General features: G+C 46.8%; 3 protein-coding genes across 5 annotated transcripts in view; 1 reads left to right on the top strand and 2 right to left on the bottom strand.

The window, feature by feature from the left end:
* Positions 1-1,161: 1,161 nt before the first annotated feature.
* Positions 1,162-5,956, bottom strand: GPR65 (G protein-coupled receptor 65). Its single transcript, XM_030214849.1, has 2 exons — positions 5,382-5,956; positions 1,162-2,886 (listed from the first exon to the last, which is right to left on the bottom strand). The coding sequence occupies exon 2, from the start codon at positions 2,495-2,497 to the stop codon at positions 1,520-1,522; it is 978 nt and encodes a 325-aa protein (XP_030070709.1). The 5' UTR covers positions 2,498-2,886; positions 5,382-5,956; the 3' UTR covers positions 1,162-1,519.
* Positions 5,957-22,400: 16,444 nt separating this feature from the next.
* Positions 22,401-25,621, bottom strand: LOC115477460 (putative nuclease HARBI1). Its single transcript, XM_030214354.1, has 3 exons — positions 24,465-25,621; positions 22,843-23,211; positions 22,401-22,494 (listed from the first exon to the last, which is right to left on the bottom strand). Coding segments are annotated over exons 1-3 (1,161 nt in total). The 5' UTR covers positions 25,255-25,621; the 3' UTR covers positions 22,401-22,492.
* A 715-nt stretch (positions 25,622-26,336) lies between these two features.
* Positions 26,337-27,949, top strand: part of GALC (galactosylceramidase) — a 152,818-nt gene continuing 151,205 nt past the window's right edge. For all 3 annotated transcript variants that reach the window (XM_030214067.1, XM_030214065.1, XM_030214066.1), the window contains exon 1: positions 26,337-26,585. In XM_030214067.1, the coding sequence (XP_030069927.1) occupies positions 26,415-26,585 (171 nt within the window). In that variant the 5' untranslated portion in view covers positions 26,337-26,414. The remainder of the gene's footprint in view (positions 26,586-27,949) is intronic.

The following is a 27,949-nucleotide window of genomic DNA, read 5'->3' on the forward strand; positions in this document are numbered from 1 at the left end:
ACTGTTTCATTTACATCTTTGTGGGGTGAGAGGGGGTCAGTGACCACTGAAGGAGCAAGGGGGTGGCATTCCTTTATTCCTTCAGTGGTCATCTGGTCATTTAGGGCACCTTTTTGTGCCTTGTTCGTTAGTAAAAGAGGTCTAGACCAAAACGTCCAACTTTTAGCCTTGGACGTTTTTGATTTCTTCCATTATGGCAGAAAAACGTCCCAAGTGTTAGGAATGCCCAGATCCCGCCCTTAACATGCCCCTGAAATGCCCCCTTGTGATTTGAACATACTTTCTGACACACTTCATAGAAAAACATCTAAACATTGGTTTCGAAAATACCAATTTGGACGTTTTTATGAGACAGTCGTCCAAGTGCAGATTTATGCCACTTTTTGGACGTTTTTCTCTTTTGCAAATGAGCCCCTCAGTAACTTTGTAAGCCTAAGTGCTTTGAAAATGCGCCTCCAGGTATATTTAGACCTGCTTGGTCTCTGTGTGTGGTTGATCTGGGGGCCAAACAGCACAGGTAAATACTATAGGGCTGCAAATACTTTGAGATATTTTTTCCGAGTAATTTAAGGAGTGGAGGAGTAGCCTAGTGGTTAGTGCAGTGGATCTGGGCGAACTGAGTTCGATTCCCACTGCAGCTCCTTGTGACTCTGGGCAAGTCACTTAACCCTCCATTGCCCCCTGGTATACAATAAGTACCTGAATATATGTAAACCGGTTTGAATGTAGTTGCAAAAACCTCAGAAAGGCAGTATATCAAGTCCCATTTCCCTTTCCCTATTTGAGATTCTAGATGGAATGCTGCTACTATTGAGATTCTACATGGAATGTTAATGTTGCTATTCCACTAGCATCATGTAGAAGCCTGCCCTTGCAGATCAGCAACGCGGCTGCGCAGGACATCAGGCTCACAGAAACAGAAGTCTGCGCGGCTGCATTGCTGATCTGCAAGGGCAGGGGGCTTCTAGATGGAGTGTTGCTAGTGGAGGAGTAGCCTAGTGGTTAGTGCAGTGGACTTTGATCCTGGGGAACTGGGTTCAATTCCCACTGCAGCTCCTTGTGACTCTGGGCAAGTCACTTAAGCCTCCATTGCCCCAGGTACAAAATAAGTAGCTGAATATAGGTAAACTGCTTTGAATGTAGTTGCAAAAACCTCAGAAAGGTGGTATATCAAGTTCCATTTCCCTTCCCTTTCTGAGGACTTGAAATGAGACTTTAGGTATCGGTTGGATCCAGACTCACAGCTGAATATGCCTCATTACAGTCAAAGCACAGGCTAGGATAAAGGTTAATACTGTATATGCCACCATTCTTATAGTCCGTGTTCTGCAAAACCTCCGTTTCATAAGAATACCATACTTGTGAGATCCAACTTTTCAAAATAATTGTGACCGCTGCAGTCAGCCAAATTACCCTTCTCTGATCACGGTGAAGGAACTCAGTGAATACTGGCTCAAGCCCCCGCTGCATCCGCAGAGCTTGCATCCATGACCTCCTTTGATATCTGTGCCATGTTGAGTCAGACAGGGGCTGTATTGTCACTTGTTAGAGGTGACATCGTGAAACCCTCATGTTGTGGCTGTGAAGCTTTTTTCTGCTGGGCACAGCAGTTCAGGATATCGTTTCTCCCAGTCTCGCTCACGAAGCAGTACAGGACTGGGTCAGCGATACAGTTCAAGCTGGCCAGTGCCAGGGTGCCTTTGTAGGGTTGTGATATCCGTTGCGCAAACTCACAGTTGCCCGGTTCCCCAGTGCTGCGAATTAGTAGCACAATATGGTAAGGCGTGAAGCAGAATACGAATGTGGCCATGATCCCTATGAGCAGCTTCTGAATTTTCTTTTTCTCTCTGTCCGCTGTGGCTTGGTTATACCTCACAGATGTGTAGATTCTTTGGTAGCAAAGCGCCATGATTGCCAAAGGGACAAAATGCCAAACACAAGTCTGAACAATGTTGAAGGAGGCTTTCCACGGTTCTAGCGGGAAGATGTCATAGCACAGCCTATGCTGACTTTGGTCAACCCGTGTTTGTTCATACGCTAAAATGATGATATTTGATAATATTGCAGCGGCCCAAACCGTAATGCTGAGTTTCACTGCGCTTTTTCTTGTTCGCAGCTGAGAAAAACGTAAAGGGTATACCACAGCCAGGTATCTGTCCACACAGATGCAGGTAAGAAACCCAGCGCTGGTATAAAAGTTCGTATATTTGAAGAATTCACTGATTGAACAAAGGGTGGCGGGGAGCTTCCAGTTGTTATGTGCCATTATGTAATAAGTCCACAGAGGTAGAGTCAGGGTGTATAGGAGATCGGCTAAAGATAAGTTAAAGAGGTAGATTCCTATCTCGTTTTTCTTTCTCACCTGGAGGCAGGCTACACAGAGTGAGACGAAGTTAGCCGGGATGCTGATCACCGTCACAAAGATGTAAATAGCTGAATAAAATGTTCCATCTTGTTCGTGAGGAACGTCGCAGCTGTTCGAACTGTTATTCATCATCAATCTGGTGACTCAAGGGAAGGTTAAGGCAGTGGTCGACACAAAGTCATAACAAGAGATGTAGTCGGGGGTGGGGGTGGGGGGGATATGCAAAGACGCTAAAAGTTTAAGGATTTTCTACTAGTTCATCCAGAGAAGCTACTTGGTTTGTTGTCAGAAGGCTGGAAACTCAAAGAACAAGATTCCAAGCTGAAAAGTAAAGATGCAACACTATGGAGGGTGCGACTCTTCTAGGAAGATCGATGCAGTTGTCTAACTTTCCTTGATGCATTGTGAGCCACCCCATCCGCTCCAGCTGAGAAACGTTCTGTTCCATGCTGAGGTTCTCAAGGATCACGGTGATGCGGTGCTAACATCCTTTGATAATGGGACATCTTCTAGTCTCTCAGCTGGAAGAAACAGGGAATAGTTATCTACAGCAGCTATGGACAATGTAGATCATCTACCGAAGTTTCTTCATGTCTTGATCACTGTCGCTCTACTTCATAGCTTCCCCCAGCACCCAAGCCTACCCTCAATTATAGCTCTGTCAATTACATATTTATTTATTTATTAGGATGCTTCTTTAGGGGTCCTTGTACTAAGGTGTGCTGAAAAATGGGCTGCGCTAGTGTAGGCGCGTGTTTTGGGTGCGCACAGATCCATTTTTCAGCGCGCCTGTATATTAAAAAAAGGCCTTTTCAAATTTTTGCCGAAAATGGACATGCAGCAACATCAAAATTGGCGAGGGTCCATTTTGGGCCTGAGACCTTGCTGCCACCGATTGACTTAGCGGGAAGGTCTCACACGTTAACCGGGCGGTAGTCGTCTAGGCGCGCACAATGACGATTACCTCCTGGTTTCCGGTGCCCGTAGCGGACATGCAGAAAAAATGAAATTTAACGCCCGGGCCACGCAGTAGTCGGGCGGTAACTATGAATTTACGCAAGTTGTGCGCACGTAGGCACCCACGTGGGCTAGTAAAAGGGCCCCCTTAATGAGGTTCTTCATGCCTGAGACCTGGTAGTTGAGATGATGAGTTGGATGGCCACGTTTTATCAGATGACTTGTACTCATATTATATTATTTATTAATATATATTGATTTATAAGTATAACCCTACTACTACTACTACTACTTAGCATTTCTAAAGCGCTACTAGGGTTACGCAGCGCTGTACAAGTTTAAACATGGGGAAGGACGGTCCCTGCTCAAGAGCGCTTACAATCTAAAGGTAACAAACTATGCAGTCAGTGTAGGTAACATGAATGGGGAAGGTGGTTAGGCACCAAAAGCAAGGGAGAAGAGATGGGCTTTGAGTAAGGACTTGAAAATGGGCAGGGAGGGCGCATGGCGTATGGGCTCGGGAAGTCGGTTCCAGGCATAAGGTGATGCCAGGCAGAAGGGGCGGAGTCTGGAGTTAGCGGTGGTGGAGAAGGGTACAGATAGGAGTGATTTGTCCTGACAGCGGGGGTTACGGGTGGGAACATACGGGGAGAGGAGGGTAGAGAGGTACTGGGGGGCTGCAGATTGAGTGCACTTGAAGGTCAATAGCAGAAGCTTGAACTGTATACGGTAGCGGATCGGGAGCCAGTGAAGCGACTTGAGGAAAGGGGTGATATGAGAGTATCGGTTCACGCGGTAGGTAAGACATGCGGCGGAATTTTGGACAGATTGAAGGGGGGATAGGTGGCTAAGCGGGAGGCCAGCGAGGAGAAGGTTGCAATAGTCAAGACGAGAGGTAACGAGCGAGTGGACCCCACCTAACCACCTTTTAGATTGTAAGCTCCTTGAGCAGGGACTGTCCTTCCATGTTAAATTGTACAGCGCTGCGTAACCCTAGTAGCGCTTTAGAAATGTTAAGTAGTAGTAGTAGTAACCAAATACATGCTATGTTAGTCGGATGGTTGTTGGATTTGTGTACTGTCTGGGAGAGGTTTTATGCTTTTATTATTATTATTGTTATTATATTTTAAGATTGTTTGTAATATTTTGGTGACACAGTAAGAACATAAGAATAGCCACACTGGGCCAGACCAATGGTCTATCTAGCTCAGTATCCAACAGTTGCCAATTCAGGTCACAAGTACCTGGCAGAAACCCAAAGTTAAAGGACCCTTTTATTAAAGTGCATTAAAATGTGGGCTTAACATGTTGTAATGCAGGATTTTATTGGGTGCTAAGCCCAGATTTCACGTGGCACCTTTTGAGGACATTCCCCTTATTTTTAATTGCAGGTCATGCATTAATGTAACTGTTAGGTTGCGGTACCTGAAGGAAGTGAATGTGGGACCACTTACCGCCTTCCATTTTGGAGGCACTAAGGGCTCCTTGTATTTATTTATTTGTGACATTTGTACCCCACATTTTCCCACCTATTTGCAGGCTGTGGTAGTGATTCTCAGCGCAGCAAATGAGCCCATTCAATTCCTATGGGCTTCGTCGCATTTTCCGTGTGGGAATCATTAGCGCGGCTTTGAAAAAGGAGCCCTTAGTGTTCCAGGATTAACTCTCTATTAGCTAGTTACAATACATGAAAAAACTGACAGACGATTTTTGTTAAATGCAAAACCCCACTAAAATTAACTTGTAAATTGGGTGTGCTCTAACACATTGAAAATCATCAACAATATAACACTGCGCTGCTGTGAAGCTGTCAGAAATGCACACGCTTTTTACACTGCAGCTCTAAACCGTCCTGACCTGTGTAGACATGAATTAGCAAAGTGGCCTAGCAAGCCATGGAGTGTTGGACTCTTCTGGATGTACTTTACATTTCGGGGTGACATAACTGAGAATTGTTCCATACCAGCAACTACAACTGAATTTTAATGAAACCATACAAGGAAACTTCAGACTGTTCATTCATTTTTCTATCCCCTTCCCAGGTACCCAGATCTTTTACCTCTGCCGAAGCCCTTGAGATCTCCTGGAACATGCCGTGACCAAGATGTTCCTTAGGAAGTTACTTCTATGTGTCTTCAGCAGGTGACAGCAGGAAAGAAAATGCCCTCAGACAAAAGCTTAGCAGGTGGCAAGATGCAGCTCTTCCTTGCTTCTGGCTCCACCGACGGTAGTTATTGTATATACCAGCCAGTATATGCTTTTGGCATTGCCAACCGTTGGATTTTTGAAGCTACAGAATATTTAAGTGCCTGTCTCAAGTGATTTTGATGTGCATTTCCTTCTGTAGTTGGGTTGGAGGAGGGGGATTTAGTGTGCGTGTAGAAGAGGAAATGCATTTAAAGTGAAAAACTATTTCTGGTGCTATTTTTTTTCGAATGATGAAATACTTGGGGTTGGCTTTGAAGCAACTCTGGGGCAGAAAGGGAAGTTGTGTTGCGCAGCTGCTTGCAAAGGTAATGACGTGTCTGGGAAAAAGCACCTGACTGCTGCTGGTGACACTTCTGAAAGTCCCACTCTTGAAGAAATCTTGAGCGGAACTGAAAGAGCGGTGACTCATAGCCGCTCACCCTGCTGTTCTGGGTTGATGACACTTCCACAGCTCGCTTCTCTCTCCTGTTCCTTAGCAGGGTTCTTTTATGATTTTTCCTTTGAGTTTTCTCTTTTTCTTTCTCTCTATGACTTGTTACTTTCGATTCTCTCTTTGGATCTCTCTCATGTCTTCCATTGTTTTTTATTTTCTCATTCTCTCTAGTTTATCGTTATCCTATATAATAAAACTCACCCTCAACGTTCTGAGGACACTGACGTCAGTGTCACTTCCTTCGGGCACTTCCTTCTAGTTTCGAAGGGTTCGTGGTGGTGAAGCCACCGAAATCACTGTCTCTGGGCCCCACCCTCGTGTCAAACGTGATGATGTTGAGGGCGGAGCAATGGCTTCATTGGCTTCACGACTCAGGAGATGAAGGTGGAGTGCGTTGACGAGGTGCGGAGCAATGGCGGTCAGTGGCTTCACAACGCCGAAGGGGTGGGTAGGGAGGGGGGGGGGGTTCGGGAGGAAAACCTTGTTAGCGCCTGTTTCATTTGCTCCAGAAACGGGCATGTTTTACTAGTCTTCTATACTTTGTCTGTCTCTTTTGCTTCTGTGCTCTGCTTTTGCCTCATAACTTTGTCTCTGTTCCCCAAATTTCTTCCTCTTCTATCGCTCTCCCTGCCACAATCTAGTGTTGCCAAATAACCCTTTGCACAACCTCAACCCTGACAGTCTAAAAGCTGGTAGCTGGAGGGTTAGGTGACTTGCCCAGGGTCACAAAGAGCTGAAGTGGGAATTGAACCCAGATCCCCAGGATCAAAGTCTGCTATACTAACCACTAGGCTACTCCTCCACTAACAACATTCTCTGTAGAATCTCAAACAGGGAATAGGAAATGGGACTTGATATACTGCCTTTCTGTGGCTTTTGCAACTACATTCAAAGCAGTTTACATAGTTTATACAGGTACTTATTTGTCCCTGGGGAATGGAGGGTTAAGTGACTTGCCCAGAGTCACAAGGAGCTGCGGTGGGAATTGAACCCAGTTCCACGGGATCAAGGTCCACTGTACTGACCATTGGGCTAGTCCTCCACTCTAGCTCCTCCTGGCCTCTGCATGAGCCCACTGTTACCCCCCGCCCCCTGAGGGAGGGGCAGGAGAAGGAGGGATCACAGAAGAGCTACACCTCTCCATGTAACTCCTCCTTCTCCTCTCTCCCTGTTTATGCTATTCAGGGAAGTAGGGGTAGCTAGGATTAAAAGGGACCCTATAACACCCAAGGAAATGGCAGGTTACAGATCACTAACAGCAGGTCAGCATTTTCATGTTTGAGTTCTTTTTGTACTCTGAGGTGTATACCATCTGGTCCAGGTGATTTATCACTCTTTAACTTGTCGATTTGGCTCATTACGTCTTCCAGGTTCATCAAGATTTCTTTCAGTTCCTTCACATCGTTACCCTTGAAAACCATTTCCAGTACAGGTAGATCTCTTACATCTTCTTCCAGTGGTTAGGGTGGTGGACTTTGGTCCTGGGGAACTGAGGAACTGAGTTTGATTCCCACTTCAGGCACAGGCAGCTCCTTGTGACTCTGGGCAAGTCACTTAACCCTCCATTGCCCCATGTAAGCTGCATTGAGCCTGCCATGAGTGGGAAAGCACGGGGTACAAATGTAACTAAAAAAAAATAATGACAATTTTGGACACACCCACCCTTCCCTTCTCTCCCCTGATTTCCCTGTTCCTTTTGTTTCTTCCCCATCCTCTCCTTTATTTCTTATGTAGGTTTCATGATGTATTAGCTTAATTTACTGCATTGGCGTCCACCTTTGCAGTGTGATGTAAGCCACATTGGGCCTGACACAGTTGGGAAAATGTGGGGTATAAATGAGATAATAAATAAATAAATTACATAAATGCACCCAGAGGAAGGAGCATTGATTTTAACCTCATTATCTGTTGGACCAGACGTGGTGAAGTTTGTAATTTTCCACCAGCTGGTAACGTAGCCTCTGGCGCAGTCATTTCAAGGCGAAACATGGCCATGTCGGGCACAGATGTGTAAATCTTGGTAGCCTTTTTGTGTTTTCAATAAAGATTGTTTATCTTCTTATTACGTCTGCCTTTTGCTTTTACCTTCCATAGTTTTTTATGTACCGTGGCTCAGAAGTTAAGATCCAGTCAGATCTGATCTTACAGACTAAACAATTAAGTATTAATACAGAGTTTAATAATGACCTAGTTCAGATATTTATAGAAAAGCCAGGATTTTAACATTTTACACAAAAACACAGTCGGCATTGCCACGTGGCAGCCACTAGCGCAGCTTAGGGGGGGGCTAATTTTGTTACAATCTAAAGCAGTGGCGTAGCTACGTGGGGCCACGGGGGCCTGGGCCCCTGTAGATTTGCCCCTGGACCCCCCTGCCAATGACCCTCTCGACCCCCCTCCCACCGCCAACCCGCCGTCACCTACCTTTGCTAGTGGGGGGCCCCAACCCCCGCCAGCCGAGGTCCTCTTCTTCCCAATCCCGCGCAAGGCTTCGTTCTGAGTCTGACGTCCTGAGACGTCAGACTCAGAACGAAGCCTTGCATGGGATTGGGAAGAAGAGGACCTCGGCTGGTGGGGGTTGGGGTCCCCCGCCAGCAAAGGTAGGCGACGGCAGCGGTGGGTTGGCGGCGGGAGGGGGGGGCAAAGGTGGTGGTGGCAGTGGTGGGGGGGTTCGGCAATGGGGGGGGGGGGAGTCGGTGGCACTGGGGGGGGGGGCTAAAATGTGCCCCCTCACCTCAGGCTCTGGACCCCCCCTCCCGCCGAAATCTGGCTACGCCCCTGAAGGCTAATAGTAGAGAATTCCAAAGACCAGGAGCTGCAACACCAAAAAGTGTCTTACAAGTGGACTTCAGTTTCTGAGTTGAAGCCAACAGTAATTCAAGCATGTTTTCATGAGCTGAGCGAGGCATAATGGGATCGGACCTCATTTAAATTAACCTGGACAGTTATCATTTAGAATTTTAAAAGCAAAACCTATTAATTTAGACTCCACTCAAGCTAATATAGAAAGCCAATGCAGAGATTTCATAAGTGGAGCAACACTGTCAAATTTGCACTTCAAAAGTATTATTTTTACCTATATGGAAGACCTGTCATAATAAAGCAGCATTAATGTCTGGGACTCAAATAGCAACAACCCTACCTATAAAAGACAGCCGGCTAGAATACTAATATAATTCCTGCTGGAAGAACAGACCAGGTCAGAGGCGTAGCCAGACTCGGTATTTTGGATGGGCCCAGAGGTAAACTGGAGGGGCCCTTCCATGCACACGTGCCCCACCTTCCATACCAATATTTTCCCAGAGATATTTTTTAAAATACAGATTTTTTCACCTAGCCCACATCTCTCCTCCGTGGCGTTCCTGTCTCTGAAACCCGTCCTTCTCCTGTGCACCATACAGGCATCCTCAGCGCCTGCAGTGATTCATTCTCGCTGCTTACGTCGGCCCCACAGGCTTCCATCTGCCATGTCCCACCCTCGTTGATGTCATCGCCTGTTTCCTGTCTAGCAGAACGCAGCAGATGGAAGCCTGCAGGGCCGGCACAAGCAGCGAGAATGAATCGCTGCAGGCACTGAGGATGCCTGTAAGGTACACCGGGGAGGGCTGGGTTCAGAGACAGGAGCACAGATGCTGGGACTCTGCGGAGGAGAGGGGGGGGGGGGGGGGAGAGAGCAGTGTGGTGCTGCTGCTGGGTGGGCCTGAACCAAGAATGGGTGGGTCCCCCTTCTCCCCCACTGCTAACTCCCGGCTCCGTTCCTTCTATCTCGCTGCTCCCTATGCCTGGAATAGACTCCCTGAGCCAGTACGTCAGGCTCAGTCTCTGGCTGTCTTCAAGTCTAGGCTTAAAGCCCACCTCTTTGCTACTGCTTTCGACTCCTAACCATGACTCTCTTACTCAACACCCTCACTTATCACCCCTACCACTGCAATTTCCCCACCCCTAGCTGTCTGTTCGTCTGTCCAATGTAGATTGTAAGCTCTGTAGAGCAGGGACTGTCTTTTCATGTTAATTTGTACAGCGCTGCGTAAGTCTAGTAGCGCTATAGAAATGTTTAATAGTAGTAGTAGTAGGCCTGTGCCCATCTAGGCCCACCCGTAGCTAAGCCACTGGGTCAGATTGGTATAGATCCCCACACGTAAACTAAACACTAGCAGAATACCTCAATTCTATCACTCCTACAGAATATAGAGAGATATCGTAATGCAGTAGCAAAAAAGGAGTGGGAACAGAAGCAGATTTAAAGAGCTGAGTTATCATAACAATCGTCACTTCATCATTGCCAGAAACCTTCCCCATAATAACATTTATCCCTTTTCTGAAAAATTCTTTTTATGAAAAATATTTATAAAAAAGTGTCAAATGGTTTTTAGATAATTTCTCATAGTACAATCTGTGCTATCTTCTAATGTTCATCAACTAGTTACTGGTAGTGCAAAAATAAAGACACTTATCTCAGTAGAACACAGATAGGGTACAGAGTGAACATAGAGCCGTTTCTTTAGACTCTCTACAGCCCAGGCCAACGATGGCCAGCGTTTCGCCTAGCTGCTTCAGGGTCCCAGGTGGTGGGGCATTTTCCACAGACAATGCTCAGGATCCTCAGTGCCTATTGTTACAAGGTGCACAGCGAGCTAGTCCAGCTGTGGTGTGGCCGCTAGATAATCATTACAGGCATTAAAGGCTTGGAAGAAGAGCCAGGCTTTCACCTGCTTCCTGAAGCAGAGGTAGTCTGGAGTTAGGTGTAGCCTCTCTGGGAGACAGCTCCAGATTGTGGAGGCTACTCCTGAGAACGCTCACTGGTGGGTCTCCCATCATGCAATTTCCTTTCATGAAGGCACAGATAATGATGCTCCTTATCTAGTATATCATCAAGGCAGGTAAGAGCACAGCAGACAGTCCCTACATAAGTAATGCCATACTGGGAAAAGACCAAGGGTCCATCGAGCCCAGCATCCTGTCCACGACAGCGGCCAATCCAGGCCAAGGGCACCTGGCAAGCTTCCCAAACGTACAAACATTCTATACATGTTATTCCTGGAATTTTGGAATTTTCCAAGTCCGTTTAGTAGCAGTTTATGGACTTGTCCTTTAGGAAACCATCCAACCCCTTTTTAAACTCTGCTAAGCTAACCGCCTTCACCACTTTCTCCGGCAACAAATTCCAGAGTTTAATTACACGTTGGGTGAAGAAAAATTTTCTCCGATTTGTCTTAAATTTACTACACTGTAGCTTAATCGCATGCCACCTAGTCCTAGTATTTTTGGAAAGCGTGAACAGACGCTTCACATCCACCTGTTCCACTCCACTCATTATTTTATATACCTCTATCATGTCTCCCCTCAGCCGTCTCTTCTCCAAGCTGAATAGCCCTAGCCTCCTTAGTCTTTCTTCATAGGGAAGTCGTCCCATCCCTGCTATCATTTTAGTCGCCCTTCGCTGCACCTTTTCCAATTCTACTATATCTTTCTTGAGATGCGGTGACCAGAATTGAACACAATACTCAAGGTGCGGTCGCACCATGGAGCGATACAACGGCATTATAACATCCTCACACCTGTTTTCCATACCTTTCCTAATAATACCCAACATTCTATTCGCTTTCTTAGCCGCAGCAGCACACTCAGCAGAAGGTTTCAGTGTGTTATCGACGACGACACCCAGATCCCTTTCTTGGTCCGTAACTCCAAACGTGGAACCTTGCATGACGTAGCTATAATTCGGGTTCTTTTTTCCCACATGCATCACCTTGCACTTGCTCACATTAAACAACATCTGCCATTTAGCCGCCCAGTCTCCCAGTCTCGTAAGGTCCCTGCCAAACATTTTCTAGTATATATTTTTAGGAGAGGTACACAGAGATTCTGCCCATGTTTAGTACATGTGGTACCTCCTCTCTCAATATAAAGGTGACAGTGATGTGCACAGAGCATAGGAGCCGACTCAATATTGAGAAAATTCCTTGTATGTGTCCAGGGAGGGGTTATTTCCATTGGGTTTAGCACCCCCCATAATTTTGAAAAGTTGGCTCCTATGGCACAGAGGGGCTGCAGAGACTCAGCTCTCAGAGTTACTGTATACAGAGTCAGAATCAGCAGTGCACTTCTGTTTTTTTGATAACAGCGTGCATGCGTGTTCACTGACACTCATGTATGCATTGCAACACTAAAATCGACATCATTCGTGGCTAACAGCAGAGATGATAACATTGATCTTTATTAAGATAAACCTCCCTCTGTGGGATTTTACTGACTTTCCATGGGAGCTGCAAGTGGGCTGAGTACGTAGTTTACATTTCATATTTTTGGGGGCGTCCAGTTCACTGTGAACACCAACGGCCAAACCTTTAGGACTTTATGCCTACTGAACTAATGCCGACACCTTTTTACTACTACTATTTGGCATTTCTATAGCGCTACAAGGCGTACGCAGCGCTGCACAAACATAGAAGAAAGACAGTTCCTGCTCAAAGAGCTATGTAATAAAAGTGAGCCAAGTATAGGACAATCAAGCCATTGTGACATCACTGATGAGGTTGGCTCTTATTGGTGGACTGAGGCATTATGACATCACAATATTAGCTCTGGTTACAAGAGACTACGACTACTACTATTTATCACTTCTATAGCGCTACAAGGCGTACGCAGCGCTGCACAAACATAGAAGAAAGACAGTCCCTGCTCAAAGAGCTTACAATCTAATAGACAAAAAATAAATAAAGTAAGCATATCAAATCAATTAATGTGAACGGGAAGGAAGAGAGGAGGGTAGGTGGAGGCGAGTGGTTACAAGTGGTTACGAGTCAAAAGCAATGTTAAAGAGGTGGGCTTTCAGTCTAGATTTAAAGGTGGCCAAGGATGGGGCAAGACGTAGGGGCTCAGGAAGTTTATTCCAGGCGTAGGGTGCAGCGAGACAGAAGGCGCAAAGTCTGGAGTTGGCAGTAGTGGAGAAGGGAACAGATAAGAAGGATTTATCCATGGAGCGGCGTGCACGGGAAGGGGTGTAGGGAAGGACGAGTGTGGAGAGATACTGGGGAGCAGCAGAGTGAATACATTTATAGGTTAGTAGAAGAAGTTTGAACAGTGGCATCAACTCAGTTACCCCACTGAGTTGATGCCACTGTAGCTGCTGCTCTTTTGGTTCCACTGAGATTAAAAAAAAAGAAAAGAAATATTCTTTCTCCCTCTGGAGGTCTGTTCATGCCACTGTTGGTGCTGCTTTGTCTCTCCTGGTAGCTGAGGCCTTGCTGTTTTGCTTATGTTACTTTACTGGTGTCTTGGAGTCTTCAAACCATTGCCTTGGCTGCCCCCTCTCACTTTTTCCTCCTTCACCTTAGTTTGATGTTGTGTGAAGGTGGTGTAATTAAATCTACAGTAAACATAATCCGACATTATATTAATCCAGCACTCGTACCTTTGTATAAAAATCTCCATGCGGCTCCACCTGACCATTCACAAAACAACAGCTTGAAGTGACCAACTGCACCTAATACCCATCTCATCAGTTAGTTCACTACTCATATGTAACATTAGGGCACTTTTTAATTCCGTCAAAAATTATCTTTAGAGAAATTGAATTCTGTAAAAATTAAAGTATAATCCTCAACATGCCAAAAACCAGCAATCGGTAGTCTTACAATGCACCCCAAATGTGTCCGTGGCAAGGACCTCTTCCACTGTAACTAATACACTGTGTATAAGTTGTATGCTACAGCCTATGATTCCTGTCTCTTCTGATCCCCTTAGTTTAGACACTTCTGTCTGGGGCTGGAGGAGTGGCCTAGTGGTTAGGGTGGTGGACTTTGGTCCTGGGGAACTGAGTTCGATTCCCACTTCAAGCACAGGCAGCTCCTTGTGACTCTGGGCAAGTCACTTAACCCTCCTTTGCCCCATGTAAGCCGCATTGAGCCTGCCATGAGTGGGAAAGCGCAGGGTACAAATGTAACAAAAATAAAATAGATACTGTTGGAGATTCTACATGGAATGTTGCTATTCCACTAGCAACATTCCATGGTAGAAGGCTGCGCAGGCTTCTGTTTCTGTGAGTATGACGTCCTGCACGTATAAGCCTGTGCGGCCACATTGGTGAAAGGGCTGACTTCTACATGGAATGTTGCTAGTGGAATAGCAACATTCCATATAGAATCTCAAATAGTAGCAACAGTGGAGGAGTGGCCTAGTGGTTTTTGGTCCTGAGGAACTGAGTTCCATTCCCACTTCAGGTACAGGCAGCTCCTTGTGACTCTGGGCAAGTCACTTAACCCTCCATTGCCCCATGTAAGCCGCACTGAGCCTGCCATGAGTGGGAAAGCGAGGGATACAAATGAAACAAAAAAATAAATTGCAGCCAACTGGGGGCATAAACAATTATTCTGAAATAGGTGGATATGGTTCTTATACATATTTAAAAAAATACCCCTCTCTCCACTCAAAAAGCCTTTGCCACATTATAGATATAGATGGAAAAATCCATGTTAAATTGGATGACGTAGGCAGAAAGTCTGACTGGGATTTGATAAATAAACATCCCCACTGCTTGACTCTATTTGCAATGATGTAGCACCCCCTTATAGGTGTCCCCTGGGTCCAGAATCAACCTGGCTGGAGTCCCCCTTGGGCAGGCTCCATTAATCCCAACATGCTTGGTACCCGGGGCTTCCACCTTGGCACCTACTACTACTATTTAACGTTTCTAAAGCGCTACCAGGGTTGCGCAGTGCTGTACAATTAACAAAGAAGGAGAGTCCCTGCTCAAAGGAGCTTACAATCTAAAGGACAAAAAGTGCAGTCACCTGGGGCTTCCACCTGAGGAAGAAGGGTGTTAGCAGGTACATAATTACCTAAGTGTTGCCATACTGGGACAGACCAAAGGTCCATCAAGCCAAGTATCCTGTTTCCAATAGTGGCCAATCCAGGTCACAAGTACCTGGCAGGAACCCAATTAGCAGCAACATTCCATGTAGAACCCCAAAGAGTAGCAAGATTCTAGAATTCTAAATAACAAGATTCCATGCAGAATTTCAAAGTGTAGCAACATTCCATGTAGAACCCCAAAGAGTAGCAAGATTCTAGAATTCTAAAGAACAAGATTCCATGCAGAATTTCAAAGTGTAGCAACATTCCATTTAGAACCCCAAACAGTAGCAAGATTCCATTCAGAATTCCAAGTACATAAGTATTGCCACACTGGGTCAGACCGAAGGTCCATCAAGTCCAGCTTCCTGTTTCCAACAGTGGCCAATCCAGGTCACAAATACCTGACAAGATCCTGAAAAAGTTCAATACATTTTATGCTGCTTATCCCAGAAATAGCAGTGGATTTTCCCCAAGTCAATTTTAATAATGGTCTAACCCCAAGAAAATCCAAATAAGTGTGATTGTAAATGAGGCTGGCTTAAAATATTTAAATAAAAATGTATTCAATTTATAGAACTCTAGGGGCAGAGGAATAGGCCTAATGGTTAAAGCAGTGGGAGGCCCAGGTTGAAATCTCACAGTGGCAGAGCAGGGGGGGGGGGGGGGGCACCCACTCAGTAGGAGATTTAGGGCCCGCCCACAGCTGTCCATAGCTTCACTCAGTCCCGCCCATAGCTCCGCCTCTGGTACATGCTGATTCGCAGCCAGCACGAAAGAAGTGGCCTCCCCGTCCAACGGCAGCAGGAAACACCTTCATAAACGTCATGATTAGATGCAAGAAGATACATTCAACAGTTTAATCAAGAAATCTTTCCTTACTTCCACTTAATACACTCGTAAAGAAAGCAACCCAATCAAAATATATTTAAATGGTGTAGCTTCGTATATGGAAAGATAAAATGTCCTTAAAGGCAGCCATCCACCGTCACTATGAATCAGTCTTTGATGAACACAACATTTAAACATTTTTTAATCAGTATTTAAAATGACTTAGGGCCCTGTTTACTAAGCCGCACTAAAGGCGCGTTAGCATTTTTAATGTGCGTTAACTGTGCACACGCCTACAATATCCCTATAGGCACCTACACGTTAAGCACACATGCTAATTATTGGTATGTTAAAAATGCTAACACGCATTAGACAGGGCCCTAGGTTTGCTAATTATTTATTTTATATTTATTTGTTACACTTGTATCCCACATTTTCCCACCTATGAACCTGGAACTAAGAGAGTGCTGTCCAGTAGAGTGCTAAACCTGCCACAGGTCCCCTTTCTCCTCCCCCCTCCACACAAAAAAGTCCACAGTAGTTTACTGGATCCCCACCACCCAATTCTCCCCAACACCCCAAAAATAACTACCTGATAGTCTACTGCAGTGGTTTCAAAACCTGGTCCTGCTGCAGGCACCCCTTCCAGTCAGGTTTTCAGGATATCCACAATAAATGCACATGCAATGGCGGCAGTGTGTGAAAGTATTTCTCATGAATATTCATTGTGGATATCCTGAAAATCTGACTGGTTGGGGTGCCTCCACGACCAGGTTTGGGAATCACTGGTCTAGTGGAACCTGGGTTCTATAGGGAAAGGGAAATGAGACTTGATATACTGCCTTTCTGGTATTTTGCAACTACATTCAAAAGCGGTTTACATATATTCAGGTACTTATTTTGTACCAGGGGCAATGGAGGGTTAAGTGACTTGCCCAGAGTCACAAGGAACTGCAGTGGGAATTGAACCCAGTTCCCCAGGATCAAGGCCTGCTGCACTAATCACTAGGCTACTCCTAGTGGCCTAGTGGTTAGGGTGGTGGACTCTGGTCCTGGGGAACTGAGTTCGATTCCCACTTCAGGCACAGGCAACTCCTTGTGACTCTGGGCAAGTCACTTAACCCTCCATTGCCCCAGGCACAAATAAGTACCTGTATATAATATGTAAGCTGCATTGAGCCCGCCATGAGTGGGAAAGTACGGGGTACAAATGTAACAAAAATAAAAAAATCTTAATGAGAAGCAACATTTGCTCCTTGCCTCCATCTTCCAAAATGTCGCCGCCTGACCCCCACGTGGTGCATCCTGGGATGCACTATGTGGGGTCAGTCTACCAACCAAGGTTTTCTATTTCTGTTGATGGCTCTCATTCTCCCTGTCTCCTCAGCTCGAAACCTTGGGGTCATCTTTGACTCTTCTCTCTCCTTCTCTGCTCATATCCAGCAGATTGCCAAGACCTGTCGTTTCTTTCTTTACAACATCCGTAAAATCCGCCCCTTTCTTTCCGAGCACTCTACCAAAACCCTCATCCACACCCTCGTCACCTCTCGTTTAGACTACTGTAATCTGCTTCTTGCTGGCCTCCCACTTAGTCACCTCTCCCCTCTCCAGTCGGTTCAAAACTCTGCTGCCCGTCTCGTCTTCCGCCAGGGTCGCTTTACTCATACTACCCCTCTCCTCAAGACCCTTCACTGGCTCCCTATCCGTTTTCGCATCCTGTTCAAACTTCTTCTACTAACCTATAAATGTACTCACTCTGCTGCTCCCCAGTATCTCTCCACACTCGTCCTTCCCTACACCCCTTCCCGTGCACTCCGCTCCATGGATAAATCCTTCTTATCTGTTCCCTTCTCCACTACTGCCAACTCCAGACTTCGCGCCTTCTGTCTCGCTGCACCCTACGCCTGGAATAAACTTCCTGAGCCCCTACGTCTTGCCCCATCCTTGGCCACCTTTAAATCTAGACTGAAAGCCCACCTCTTTAACATTGCTTTTGACTTGTAACCACTCGCCTCCACCTACCCTCCTCTCTTCCTTCCCGTTCACATTAATTGATTTCATTTGCTTACTTTATTTATTTTTTGTCTATTAGATTGTAAGCTCTTTGAACAGGGACTGTCTTTCTTCTATGTTTGTGCAGCGCTGCGTATGCCTTGTAGCGCTATAGAAATGCTAAATAGTAATAGTAGTAGTAGTTACGAGGCTAAAGCTGGTCTCCACTCAAGGAGGTTTTAAGTCTCCCCTATGCAGCTGCTGCCATTTTGCTATACCCAAAAGAATAAAATTGATAGGACAAGTGTTCCACCTACTGGCTTCAACCCACATAATGGACTAGATAGGCTCATGCCATCTCCTGTTATCAAACCTCCTTGCTGCCAAATAAGGAGATTTTCTCCTTATAAGGTAGTCTGGGATGCTTCCTATTTTGACCTGCACATAATGTTTGCTTGCCCAGCACATTTGTGGGTGTGGGTGTGTGTGTTTGGGCATAACGTTGGAGTGCTGTGTTATGTGCATGTTATAGTAAAGAAGAGGTTTCAAATGTGCTCTTCCTATATAATAATTCTCACCTCCAACGTTCTGAAGCTGCCTGGGACTGTGGCTTCCGCTGGAGGTGGTCTGCTAGGTGCGGTAGATCACACTGACGTCACTGGCCGCATTCTGACGTGCTCCCAGCAGACCACTCCCACTCCACCCTTCTCTTGCCCTCCCCTCCGTAACAGCCACCTGCTTAAAAGTTCTTAACTCCTGCACGCAGGGACGCCGCTACCGACGGCCTTTTCTTCCGCTTCTGTTTCAGCTGTTCCTGTGGGACCACCGGAACAGCTGAAACACAAGCAAAAAACAAAACTGTTGGAAGTGGCGTCCCTGCGTGCAAGAGGCTCCCTCCTCCCCTCCTCTTACCGGGGTCCCGGCAGAAGCATTGAAGAGCGAGCAGGCTCAGCGAGTCTGCTGCCTTCCCTTCTCTTCGCTCTGACTCTGGTCCCGCCCTTGCCGAAACAGGAAATGAGGGCGGGACCAGAGTCAGAGCTCAAAGAAGGAAAGGCAGCAGACTCGCTGAGCCTGCTCGCTCTTCAATGCTGCCGCCGGGACCCCGGTTAGAGAGGGGGCGATTTTGGAGGGGGGAGGGGCCACGTGCACGTTGGGGGATGGGGGGGATGGAACTTGGAGGGAGGACAGAGCGAAGGAGAGTGACAGAGGGAGGGAGGAAGCCGTGGAAATCGGAGGGGACAGAGGGAGAGAGCGAGGGGGGGGGGGGGGGGGGGGGGGGGGGGGGGGGGGGGGGGGAGAGAGGAAAACCTTGCTAGCGCCCGTTTCCTTTCATACAGAAACGGGCCTTTTTTTACTAGTAAGACAATATTTTACAGAGAACAAAAATGCTTTTAAATAACAATAGCAAGGCAAAAAATAGAGGGTGCTGTAAAGTGGGTGCATACTAATGGATGCCAGAAAGGAAGGAAGTGCTGAAAAAGTGCTGTGAATGCTAGGGCATATATAAGGCCAGCAAGCTCTAAACAGGGTCCCTTTTGCATTGGTGGTGGTTTGCCATGAACACAGACAACGAATCCTTGGTCACGTGTGTTGTTTCCCTTGTGTATCAAGCTTTGTTTTGGAACTAGTCCTGTGTGTTTTAGTGCTGGGTCGGTTCTGGTTGCCAATAACCATGGAGAACGGCAGCAGCGTGCATGTGGATGAGGGTGGAACACAGATAGACAGCAACCAGGGTTGGTGAGGGGCGAAAAAGATGTGTGGGGCAGTGCACAGGGCTAAAAAAAAAAAAAAAGGTCACAGCACTTAGCCAGAAAGCTGTAGCACAAATCACGAGGACAGCGATAGCAAGCAGACACTCATTTTCTTTTCAATCGATCTTTCGCTGTTACCTTTTCAAGCCACCCCTGATGGTTCTCTCCTGCCTTTTCTCCACAGTATACCCGCTTCTTCTCTCTCCCTTTCCAGTTCTGCCTATCCTGATGCTCCTTTTGCTGTTTCTGGTCAATTGTGGGCCCCTTTTTCTTTTCAACTGATCTTTTACTGTTACATACTTCAGTGCGTACAACTGCCTGCCTTCCTATGTGCACTGCAATGAATGCATAGGCACAAGATGTATGCTTGAATGGGTGCTATTATTTCCATGCCAGTAGAGTACAGGAGCTGTGCTGTCACTGGGTTCTGTTTTCACTCCTAGGTACACAGCTGGAGGAAGGGGCTTGACCGCTTGCAGCTGTTCTGTCATGGATAGTACTGGGTTATAGGGGGTCTTTGTAAATCCCAAAGACCACCACAATTTTCTAAACCCTTGTATGCCAAACCTTCCGTAAAAACACACACATTGCGTCGATTTGTGATGTTCCTGGGAAGAGGCTACAGACAACAAAACGCCTCCTGCTCTCCTGCAGTGTAGGCAGCAACGGTCCTCATAACTCTGGCTATTCGTTGCTGCCCATGACCTCCACTGCCTAGCTGCTCTAAACCCCCTGTCCTGGCCACTGCTGCCTTCACTTTCATCAGACCTCCATTATATGTTTTTGCCTCTGCCTGCACCTCAACCTCCAGCACATGTGGTCCTCTGAATGGTACCATGCCTGTGCTGCAACCTGAAGCTGAGGCTACAGCTTGCATTGCAGCTCTGCAGGTGAATGGCAACATACCACCCAGGAATGCCAAAAGATCATCCCGCATATTCCTCAATCTGCACTACCCTAACTGCAAAGGTCTAAAATACAAACTAATGCACGCGTCAAACTTTACCTACTTGAGCACACAGCTATGGAACGCACTGCCGCGCAACTTAAAAATGACCTACGAACTAATGAACTTCCGCAAACTGCTGAAGACCCATCTCTTTAACAAGGCATACCACAAAGATCAACAAATGTGAACACACACAATATATTCAAAACTGTCTTATAATATCTGCATCTTGCTTTCTCATAATCGTATTGCCCAAGATTCCTCCGTAATACTAAATATCTATTTTCTAATGTCTTCTATTTTTCATGATGTATTGTAAGCCACATTGAGCCTGCAAAAAGGTGGGAAAATGTGGGATACAAATGCAATAAATAAAAATGCCAAGAAAGCTTAGGGTGATGGCAGAGATGCCACCATGCTACCTCTCAAAGCAAAAGACATGAGCTCTCTTTCACTGGAGGGTGCTGCTGAACATCAGCTCTGGAAGAAATCCAAGAGGAGGAAACTAGTCTGCAAAAGATGCCAAGCAGTCCAGAAAGAGCAGAACACATGTCTTGTAATACAGAGAAAATTTGATTCCAATCAGTTATAGAGAACACAATATCGATGTGGCCACCTTTCGCCCTCCTCTATAAGTGCAGTGACTATATATATATTTTTTTTACATTAACTGGTTTGTTTTTACTTTTGTACTCCTAAGGAGTTTATATGTGGTAAGACTTGGGCCCTCTTTACTAAAGTGTGCTAGCGTTTTTAGCACACGCTAAACATGCTAGCACGCTTCTAGCGCAGCTTAGTAAACAGGACAGTTGGTACGTCCTTTTAAGTGTAATGTCAAATATGATTTTATAATTGATTGTATCAATAGAAATCAAACAAAATAAAACATGGAAAAGAAAATAAGATGATACCTTTTTTATTGGACATAACTTAATACATTTCTTGATTAGCTTTCGAAGGTATAAAATTATAATCCACCCCATCTTCATAGACCCCAATAAGCCAACGTCATACAGTGAAATGTTTATTATATTATTATATGGCTAGAAGATTCACCAGCCTACAGGCTAATACGATCCAACAATTTACCACCCCACAGGCCACAATGACCCCACAACCACTGAATAACGCAATTCTATGCCACATTATTCAGCCCATTTTAAAAAAATGTTTAATCTTGGCACAACCACATGTGGTATATATCATTCAGTGTAAAAAATGTTACGAAGGATGCTATATTGGAGAAACAGGCCAGATGCTTAAGACAAGATTCAATTTACATAGACATCACATGAACAATACTGGTGCCAGCAGGGTTCCCACGCCTGTTGGTCAACATTTTACAGGACCAGGACACTGTACCAGTGATTTCACAGTGAGAATCCTCAAAGGTAACTTTAAAACCATACAAGAACGTAAGACGAAGATCTGACGAAGAAGGGCAACCTTCGAAAGCTAATCAAGAAATGTATTAAGTTATGTCCAATAAAAAAGGTATCATCTTATTTTCTTTTCCATGTTTTATTTTGTTTGATTTCTATTGATAACCTTAAGAGTGGACTAACACGGCTACCACACTCCTCTACTTATAATTGATTGTATAACTTAAAAATAATTAGAAAACAGGGCAATGTAAATCATAAAAATGTAAAAATATAAATATGTTTCTATTGTACAGCATTAGTCCACGACACAGCCTTTAGGACGGCAAAACGCAGCCACGCCGAGCATTGTGATCTCTGGAATCGATTAGAATAAAGGTTTCTCTATATTACAAGATGTGTGTTCTGCTCTTTGTGGACTGCTTGAACATCAGCTCTGACCATCCCATCCCTCTCGGGTTAGCGACTCCTACTTATGGCAATTATGGCACCCACAGAGCTGCCCGTCTGCCCTGGAACAGCCAACCAGCAGCCGATCTTGCCTCACACCCTCAACACTGCTGCTCCCTCCCTGCCGTTCCATATGTCTACCCTCTGATCTGCCCTCCCATTGCCCAGTTTACAGCACAGATTATAATCCCACTGGGGGGAAAAATAAATATTCACCTGTATTTTTGTAATATATAAAGGTTTATTATACTCTGATGATCTTCAAAAAGAAAAAAGGAATGGAAGAAATGCAGCAAACAATAGTCACTGGAACCAAAAACGTTCTGTAGGGAGACAGAGAAAAAAAAAGAACTTGATGTAAACAAAGGTATAAAATTATAACCCACCCCACCTTCATAGACCCCAATAAGCCAACGTCATACAGTGAAATGTTTATTATATGGCTAGAAGATTCACCAGCCTAGAGGCTAATACGATCCAACAATTTACCACCCCACAACCACTGAATAACGCAATTCTATGCCACATTATTCAGCCCATTTTTAAAATATGTTTAATCTCGGCACAACCAGAAAATACATTATGCGGAAAACCAGTAGATCCATGGAGGACCCAGCAATACAAGTCTTAGAATAGTGGATAGTTCTAAAAAGGTTGTCTGTACTACATACATGAAAAATTATCTTCTATAACCTTCTGTCGGAGCTTGATCCCACTCTCGGCGTCTGGTTCAGTGGCTGTAGAACAAATGAGGGGTTCACGTGGCAGGTCTGGAGCTACTTCACTTAGCATCTCGTGGCTCAGCGCTAGGTTGTGCAGCATGCAACACACCAGGACGATGTCAGCAACTTTTTCTGGGGCGTACTGCAACGACCCTCTTGAACGATCTAAACAGCGGAAGCGGCTCTTCAGTACTCTAAAGGTACGATCTATAACAGACCTTGTTGTGGCATGTACCTCGTTGTACCGTCTCTCTGCAGGTGTATGTGGTGCTGACAGGGGGGTCAGCAGCCATGGCTTACAGCCGTATGCAGCATCTCCTATCAATATAAAAAAGCATACATGATTTATGTTATTTTCAGTTTGTATGAATATACTAAACATGTGAAAAGGTTGCCCTATGATTCCTGCACCTCCCCCCTATTTATTTGCAAAATTTGTAGCCTATTTCTAGCCCACTTACAGTCTACTCTTAAGAAAATAAGAACATAAGCATTGCCATCAAGTCCAGTATCCTGTTTCCAACAGTGGCCAATCCAGGTCACAAGTACCTGGCAAGATCCCAGAACAGTAAAGTAGATTTTCTGCTGCTTATCCTAGAACTAGCCGTGGGGGGGGGTTCCGAGCCCCCCCCCCCCCCCCGAGGTTGCCGCCGCCGCCCCTCCACCCAGCCCGAGCAGCACTGTAAACTTACATCATTCAGCACGCAGCAGCAGGCACATCAGCAAAGCTGCCGTCAGGGCGGGCTTCCTTCTCTGCCTGTGTCCCGCCCTCGTGTGATGTAATGTCGGCGAGGGCGGGACAAAGGCAGAGAAGGAAGCCCGACGGCAGCTTTGCTGATGTGCCTGCTGCTGCGTGGTGATGTAAGTTCACAGTGCTCGGGCCAGATGGAGGGGCGGCGGCGACTCCGGGGGAGCGGTTTCGACGTCTGCAGGATGCCAGTAGAGACTTCCCTCTCTGTCCCGCCCCTGTCATCATGTATTGACGCGGGGGTGGGGCAGAGAGGTAAGTCTCTACTGCGCATTTGCGAGTGAGTACGGTCACTCGCCGTTTATATGTTTGATATGCAGTGGATTTTCTGTTTTGTTTACATTTGTACCCCGCACTTTCCCACTCATGGCAGGCTCAATGCGGCTTACATGGAGCAATGGAGGGTTAAGTGACTTGCCCAGAGTCACAAGGAGCTGCCTGTGCTGGGAATCAAACTCACTTCCTCAGTTCCCCAGGACCAAAGTCCACCACCCTAACCACTAGGCCACTCCTCCACTCCCAAGTCCATCCTAATAATGGTCTATGGACTTTTCTTTTAGGAAATTATCCAAACTTTTTTGAAACCCTACTAAGCTAACTGCTTTAACTACATTCTGTGGCAACAAATTCCAGAGTTTAATTACTCATTTAGTGAAGAAATACTTTCTCCGATTCATTTTGAATTTACTACTTAGTAGCTTCTTTATGTGCCCCCTAGCACTTATTAACACCCCCCCCCTTGATATCTCTCTCCTAGGAGCAGAACTGTAACAACCGTTTTCCCTTGCTCTTTCAAGCCATTGTAGTGCTGCGTGAGATTTACCTAAGAGCCAGCCTTCTCCATATTTTCCCTCAGTAAAATTGCGCCCTAGTGCCGAGTTGGATAAAATGTAGGAATCATGGAAGCTCCCCGGAAACTTTGCAACCACATTGAGAATCTTCATCCGCGCATCACAAACGACCTGGATGTTCAGCGAGTAGTAGTTCTTTTGGTTGCGGAAGGCCATTTCCCTGTCCGAGGGAGGCGCGAGAGCAACGTGGGTGCAATCTATGGCACCCATCACGTCCGGCACGCCGGCAACGTTGAAAAACTCAGATTTTAACTCCTGCCACTGGGCCTGCTCCTCCGGGAACCGTATGTAGTTTCGGACGCGCTTCTTCAGGGCTTGCAATACCTGGTTGAAGTGTCTGGAAAAGGAGGACTGGTCCATGCCACAGGCCATGCCAATCGCATTCTGGAATGATCCGTTGCCAAGGAAGTGCAAGGTGCCCAGCAGCTTTGACAAGCCGGGTATGGCATGCCCTCGGGCTGTGGCTGGGTCGATGTCACACTTGATTTCTTCGTACAGGGCCAATATGGCCCTTGTGCACAGGCGGTAGTTATGCACCACTGTCTTCTCTGGCATCCCCTCCAGGGCTGCCCTTGGCCGATACATACGCTGTCTGAGCTGTCTGCTGCGGGGCCTCCTCACCTGGCCTTCTTCTCTCCTCCTTTCTTCTGCCTGGTTGCCTTGCACCCCCCTTCGCTCTCGGTTTTCTCCACCTTCTCCTGCCACCCCACACGCCGGCGTGACCAGCATAAGCACATTGGCATAGCCACCTGCTAAAACCATCTTCTAGTTCCCTCTACGCTGGCTCCACGGAACCCGCCCAGTCTTTTGCCCAGGCCCTGGCGGTTCTAGCGGCTTTCAAGGCCTCTAACCCACACGGAGCCGCGTAAAACTTAAGTTCTCCCGGGACTGGGGCTTTGTGTTGCAGACTTGTTGTTGTTGCCCAGCTAGGCCGGCTTGCTGCCTACTGTGACTCTCAGAGCGAGGCCAGGAACGCAGCGCCTTCCATCAGCTGAGCGGAGGCTCGAGACTTGTTTGCGACTCGGAATGAGGCTTGAAACGCACCAGTCAAAGACGGAGCGGATCAGGCCTTGTGACTGAGAACGAGGCTTGAAATGCAGAAGACACTGCCGCCGCCGCCTCCTCCTCCTCCTCCCCCCTCGGAAGCCTGAGAACGAAGCTTGAAACACACTGCCCCCTCCCCGAATCAGGTGACTCAACAAGCCAGAACAAGGAGGGGTTTTTATCCAATCTCCTTTGAGTCTGAGCCAGACGATCAGTGGCAGTGCGTGCTCGTGGCATTCAGAATGAGGCTTGAAACACACCAGTCAGCCGGAGAGGATCAGGGCTTGTGACTGAGAAAGAGGCTTGAAATGCAGAAGACACTGCCTCCTTTTCCCCTCGGAAGCCTGAGAATGAAGCTCCCCCAATCAGGTGACCCAACAAGCCAGAACAAGGAGGGGTTTTTATCCAATCTCCTTTGAGTCTGAGCCAGACGATTAGTGGCAGTGCGTGCCGTGCTCGTGGGATTCAGAATGAGGCTTGAAACACACCAGTCAGCCGGAGAGGATCAGGGCTTGTGACTGAGAACGAGGCTTGAAGTGCAGAAGACACTGCCTCTTCCTCCTCCCCTCTGAAGCCTGGGAACGAAGCTTGAAAAAACACACTGCCCCCAATCAGGTGACCCAACAAGCCAGAACAAGGAGGTTTTTTTTTTTTATCCAACCTCCTTTGAGTCTGAGCCAGACGATCAGTGGCAGTGCGTGCTCGTGGGATTCAGAATGAGGTTTGAAACGCGCTGCCCGGTCATGTGATTGAACATCGGGGAGGATCAGCTGACAACACACCCTTGCTCACAGCAGGTCGGTCGGTGGTGCACGCACAGTAGACTGCGTGCAGATGCGAAGCGGTGCTGCTGCTGTGCAGGGAGGCGTTGGAGTGCTATGGTGTTAGCGGCGTGGACTCGTGTTGCGGACTGGGGGCGCGGGGCCTCTCCGGTGCTGGTCCTGTTGCTTCTGCTGGTCAGCTCGGGCAGCAGCGAGGACTATGTCCTGGACAGCCGGGGCGGGCTGGGTCGAGAGTTTGACGGCATTGGCGGGTTGAGCGGCGGAGGGGTGAGTGGGAATAGGGTATCTATCTGCCCGGGCGGTGGCAATGCGCCCCTCACCCTGGTCGGTGTTTATGTGCAGAAATTGGGACAGGCTTAGCAGATCTGTCCGAATTTGAATGAATATTTGGATGTATACAGTGGGGGAAATAAGTATTTGATCCCTTGCTGATTTTGTAAGTTTGCCCACTGACAAAGACATGAGCAGCCCATAATTGAAGGGTAGGTTATTGGTAACAGTGAGAGATAGCACATCACAAATTAAATCCGGAAAATCACATTGTGGAAAGTATATGAATTTATTTGCATTCTGCAGAGGGAAATAAGTATTTAATCCCTCTGGCAAACAAGACCTAATACTTGGTGGCAAAACCCTTGTTGGCAAGCACAGCGGTCAGACGTCTTCTGTAGTTGATGATGAGGTTTGCACACATGTCAGGAGGAATTTTGGTCCACTCCTCTTTGCAGATCATCTCTAAATCATTAAGAGTTCTGGGCTGTCGCTTGGCAACTCGCAGCTTCAGCTCCCTCCATAAGTTTTCAATGGGATTAAGGTCTGGTGACTGGCTAGGCCACTCCATGACCCTAATGTGCTTCTTCTTGAGCCACTCCTTTGTTGCCTTGGCTGTATGTTTTGGATCATTGTCGTGCTGGAAGACCCAGCCACGACCCATTTTTAAGGCCCTGGCGGAGGGAAGGAGGTTGTCACTCAGAATTGTACGGTACATGGCCCCATCCATTCTCCCATTGATGCGGTGAAGTAGTCCTGTGCCCTTAGCAGAGAAACACCCCCAAAACATAACATTTCCACCTCCATGCTTGACAGTGGGGACGGTGTTCTTTGGGTCATAGGCAGCATTTCTCTTCCTCCAAACACGGCGAGTTGAGTTCATGCCAAAGAGCTCAATTTTTGTCTCATCTGACCACAGCACCTTCTCCCAATCACTCTCGGCATCATCCAGGTGTTCACTGGCAAACTTCAGACGGGCCGTCACATGTGCCTTCCGGAGCAGGGGGACCTTGCGGGCACTGCAGGATTGCAATCCGTTATGTCGTAATGTGTTACCAATGGTTTTCGTGGTGACAGTGGTCCCAGCTGCCTTGAGATCATTGACAAGTTCCCCCCTTGTAGTTGTAGGCTGATTTCTAACCTTCCTCATGATCAAGGATACCCCACGAGGTGAGATTTTGCGTGGAGCCCCAGATCTTTGTCGATTGACAGTCATTTTGTACTTCTTCCATTTTCTTACTATGGCACCAACAGTTGTCTCCTTCTCGCCCAGCGTCTTACTGATGGTTTTGTAGCCCATTCCAGCCTTGTGCAGGTGTATGATCTTGTCCCTGACATCCTTAGACAGCTCCTTGCTCTTG

This window comes from Microcaecilia unicolor, chromosome 9 (assembly GCF_901765095.1).
Source record: "Microcaecilia unicolor chromosome 9, aMicUni1.1, whole genome shotgun sequence".
Taxonomy (NCBI): Eukaryota; Metazoa; Chordata; class Amphibia; order Gymnophiona; family Siphonopidae; genus Microcaecilia; species Microcaecilia unicolor.

Bases quoted from the DNA above. Each gene is read 5' to 3' on its own strand.
- GPR65 (XM_030214849.1), bottom strand. From the start codon at position 2,497: ATGATGAATAACAGTTCGAACAGCTGCGACGTTCCTCACGAACAAGAT.
- LOC115477460 (XM_030214354.1), bottom strand. From the start codon at position 25,254: ATGGTTTTAGCAGGTGGCTATGCCAATGTGCTTATGCTGGTCACGCCG. The intron at 23,212-24,464 runs GTAAATCTCACG...TTATATTGATAG, and splicing joins TGGAGAAGGCTGGCTCTTAG to GAGATGCTGCATACGGCTGT.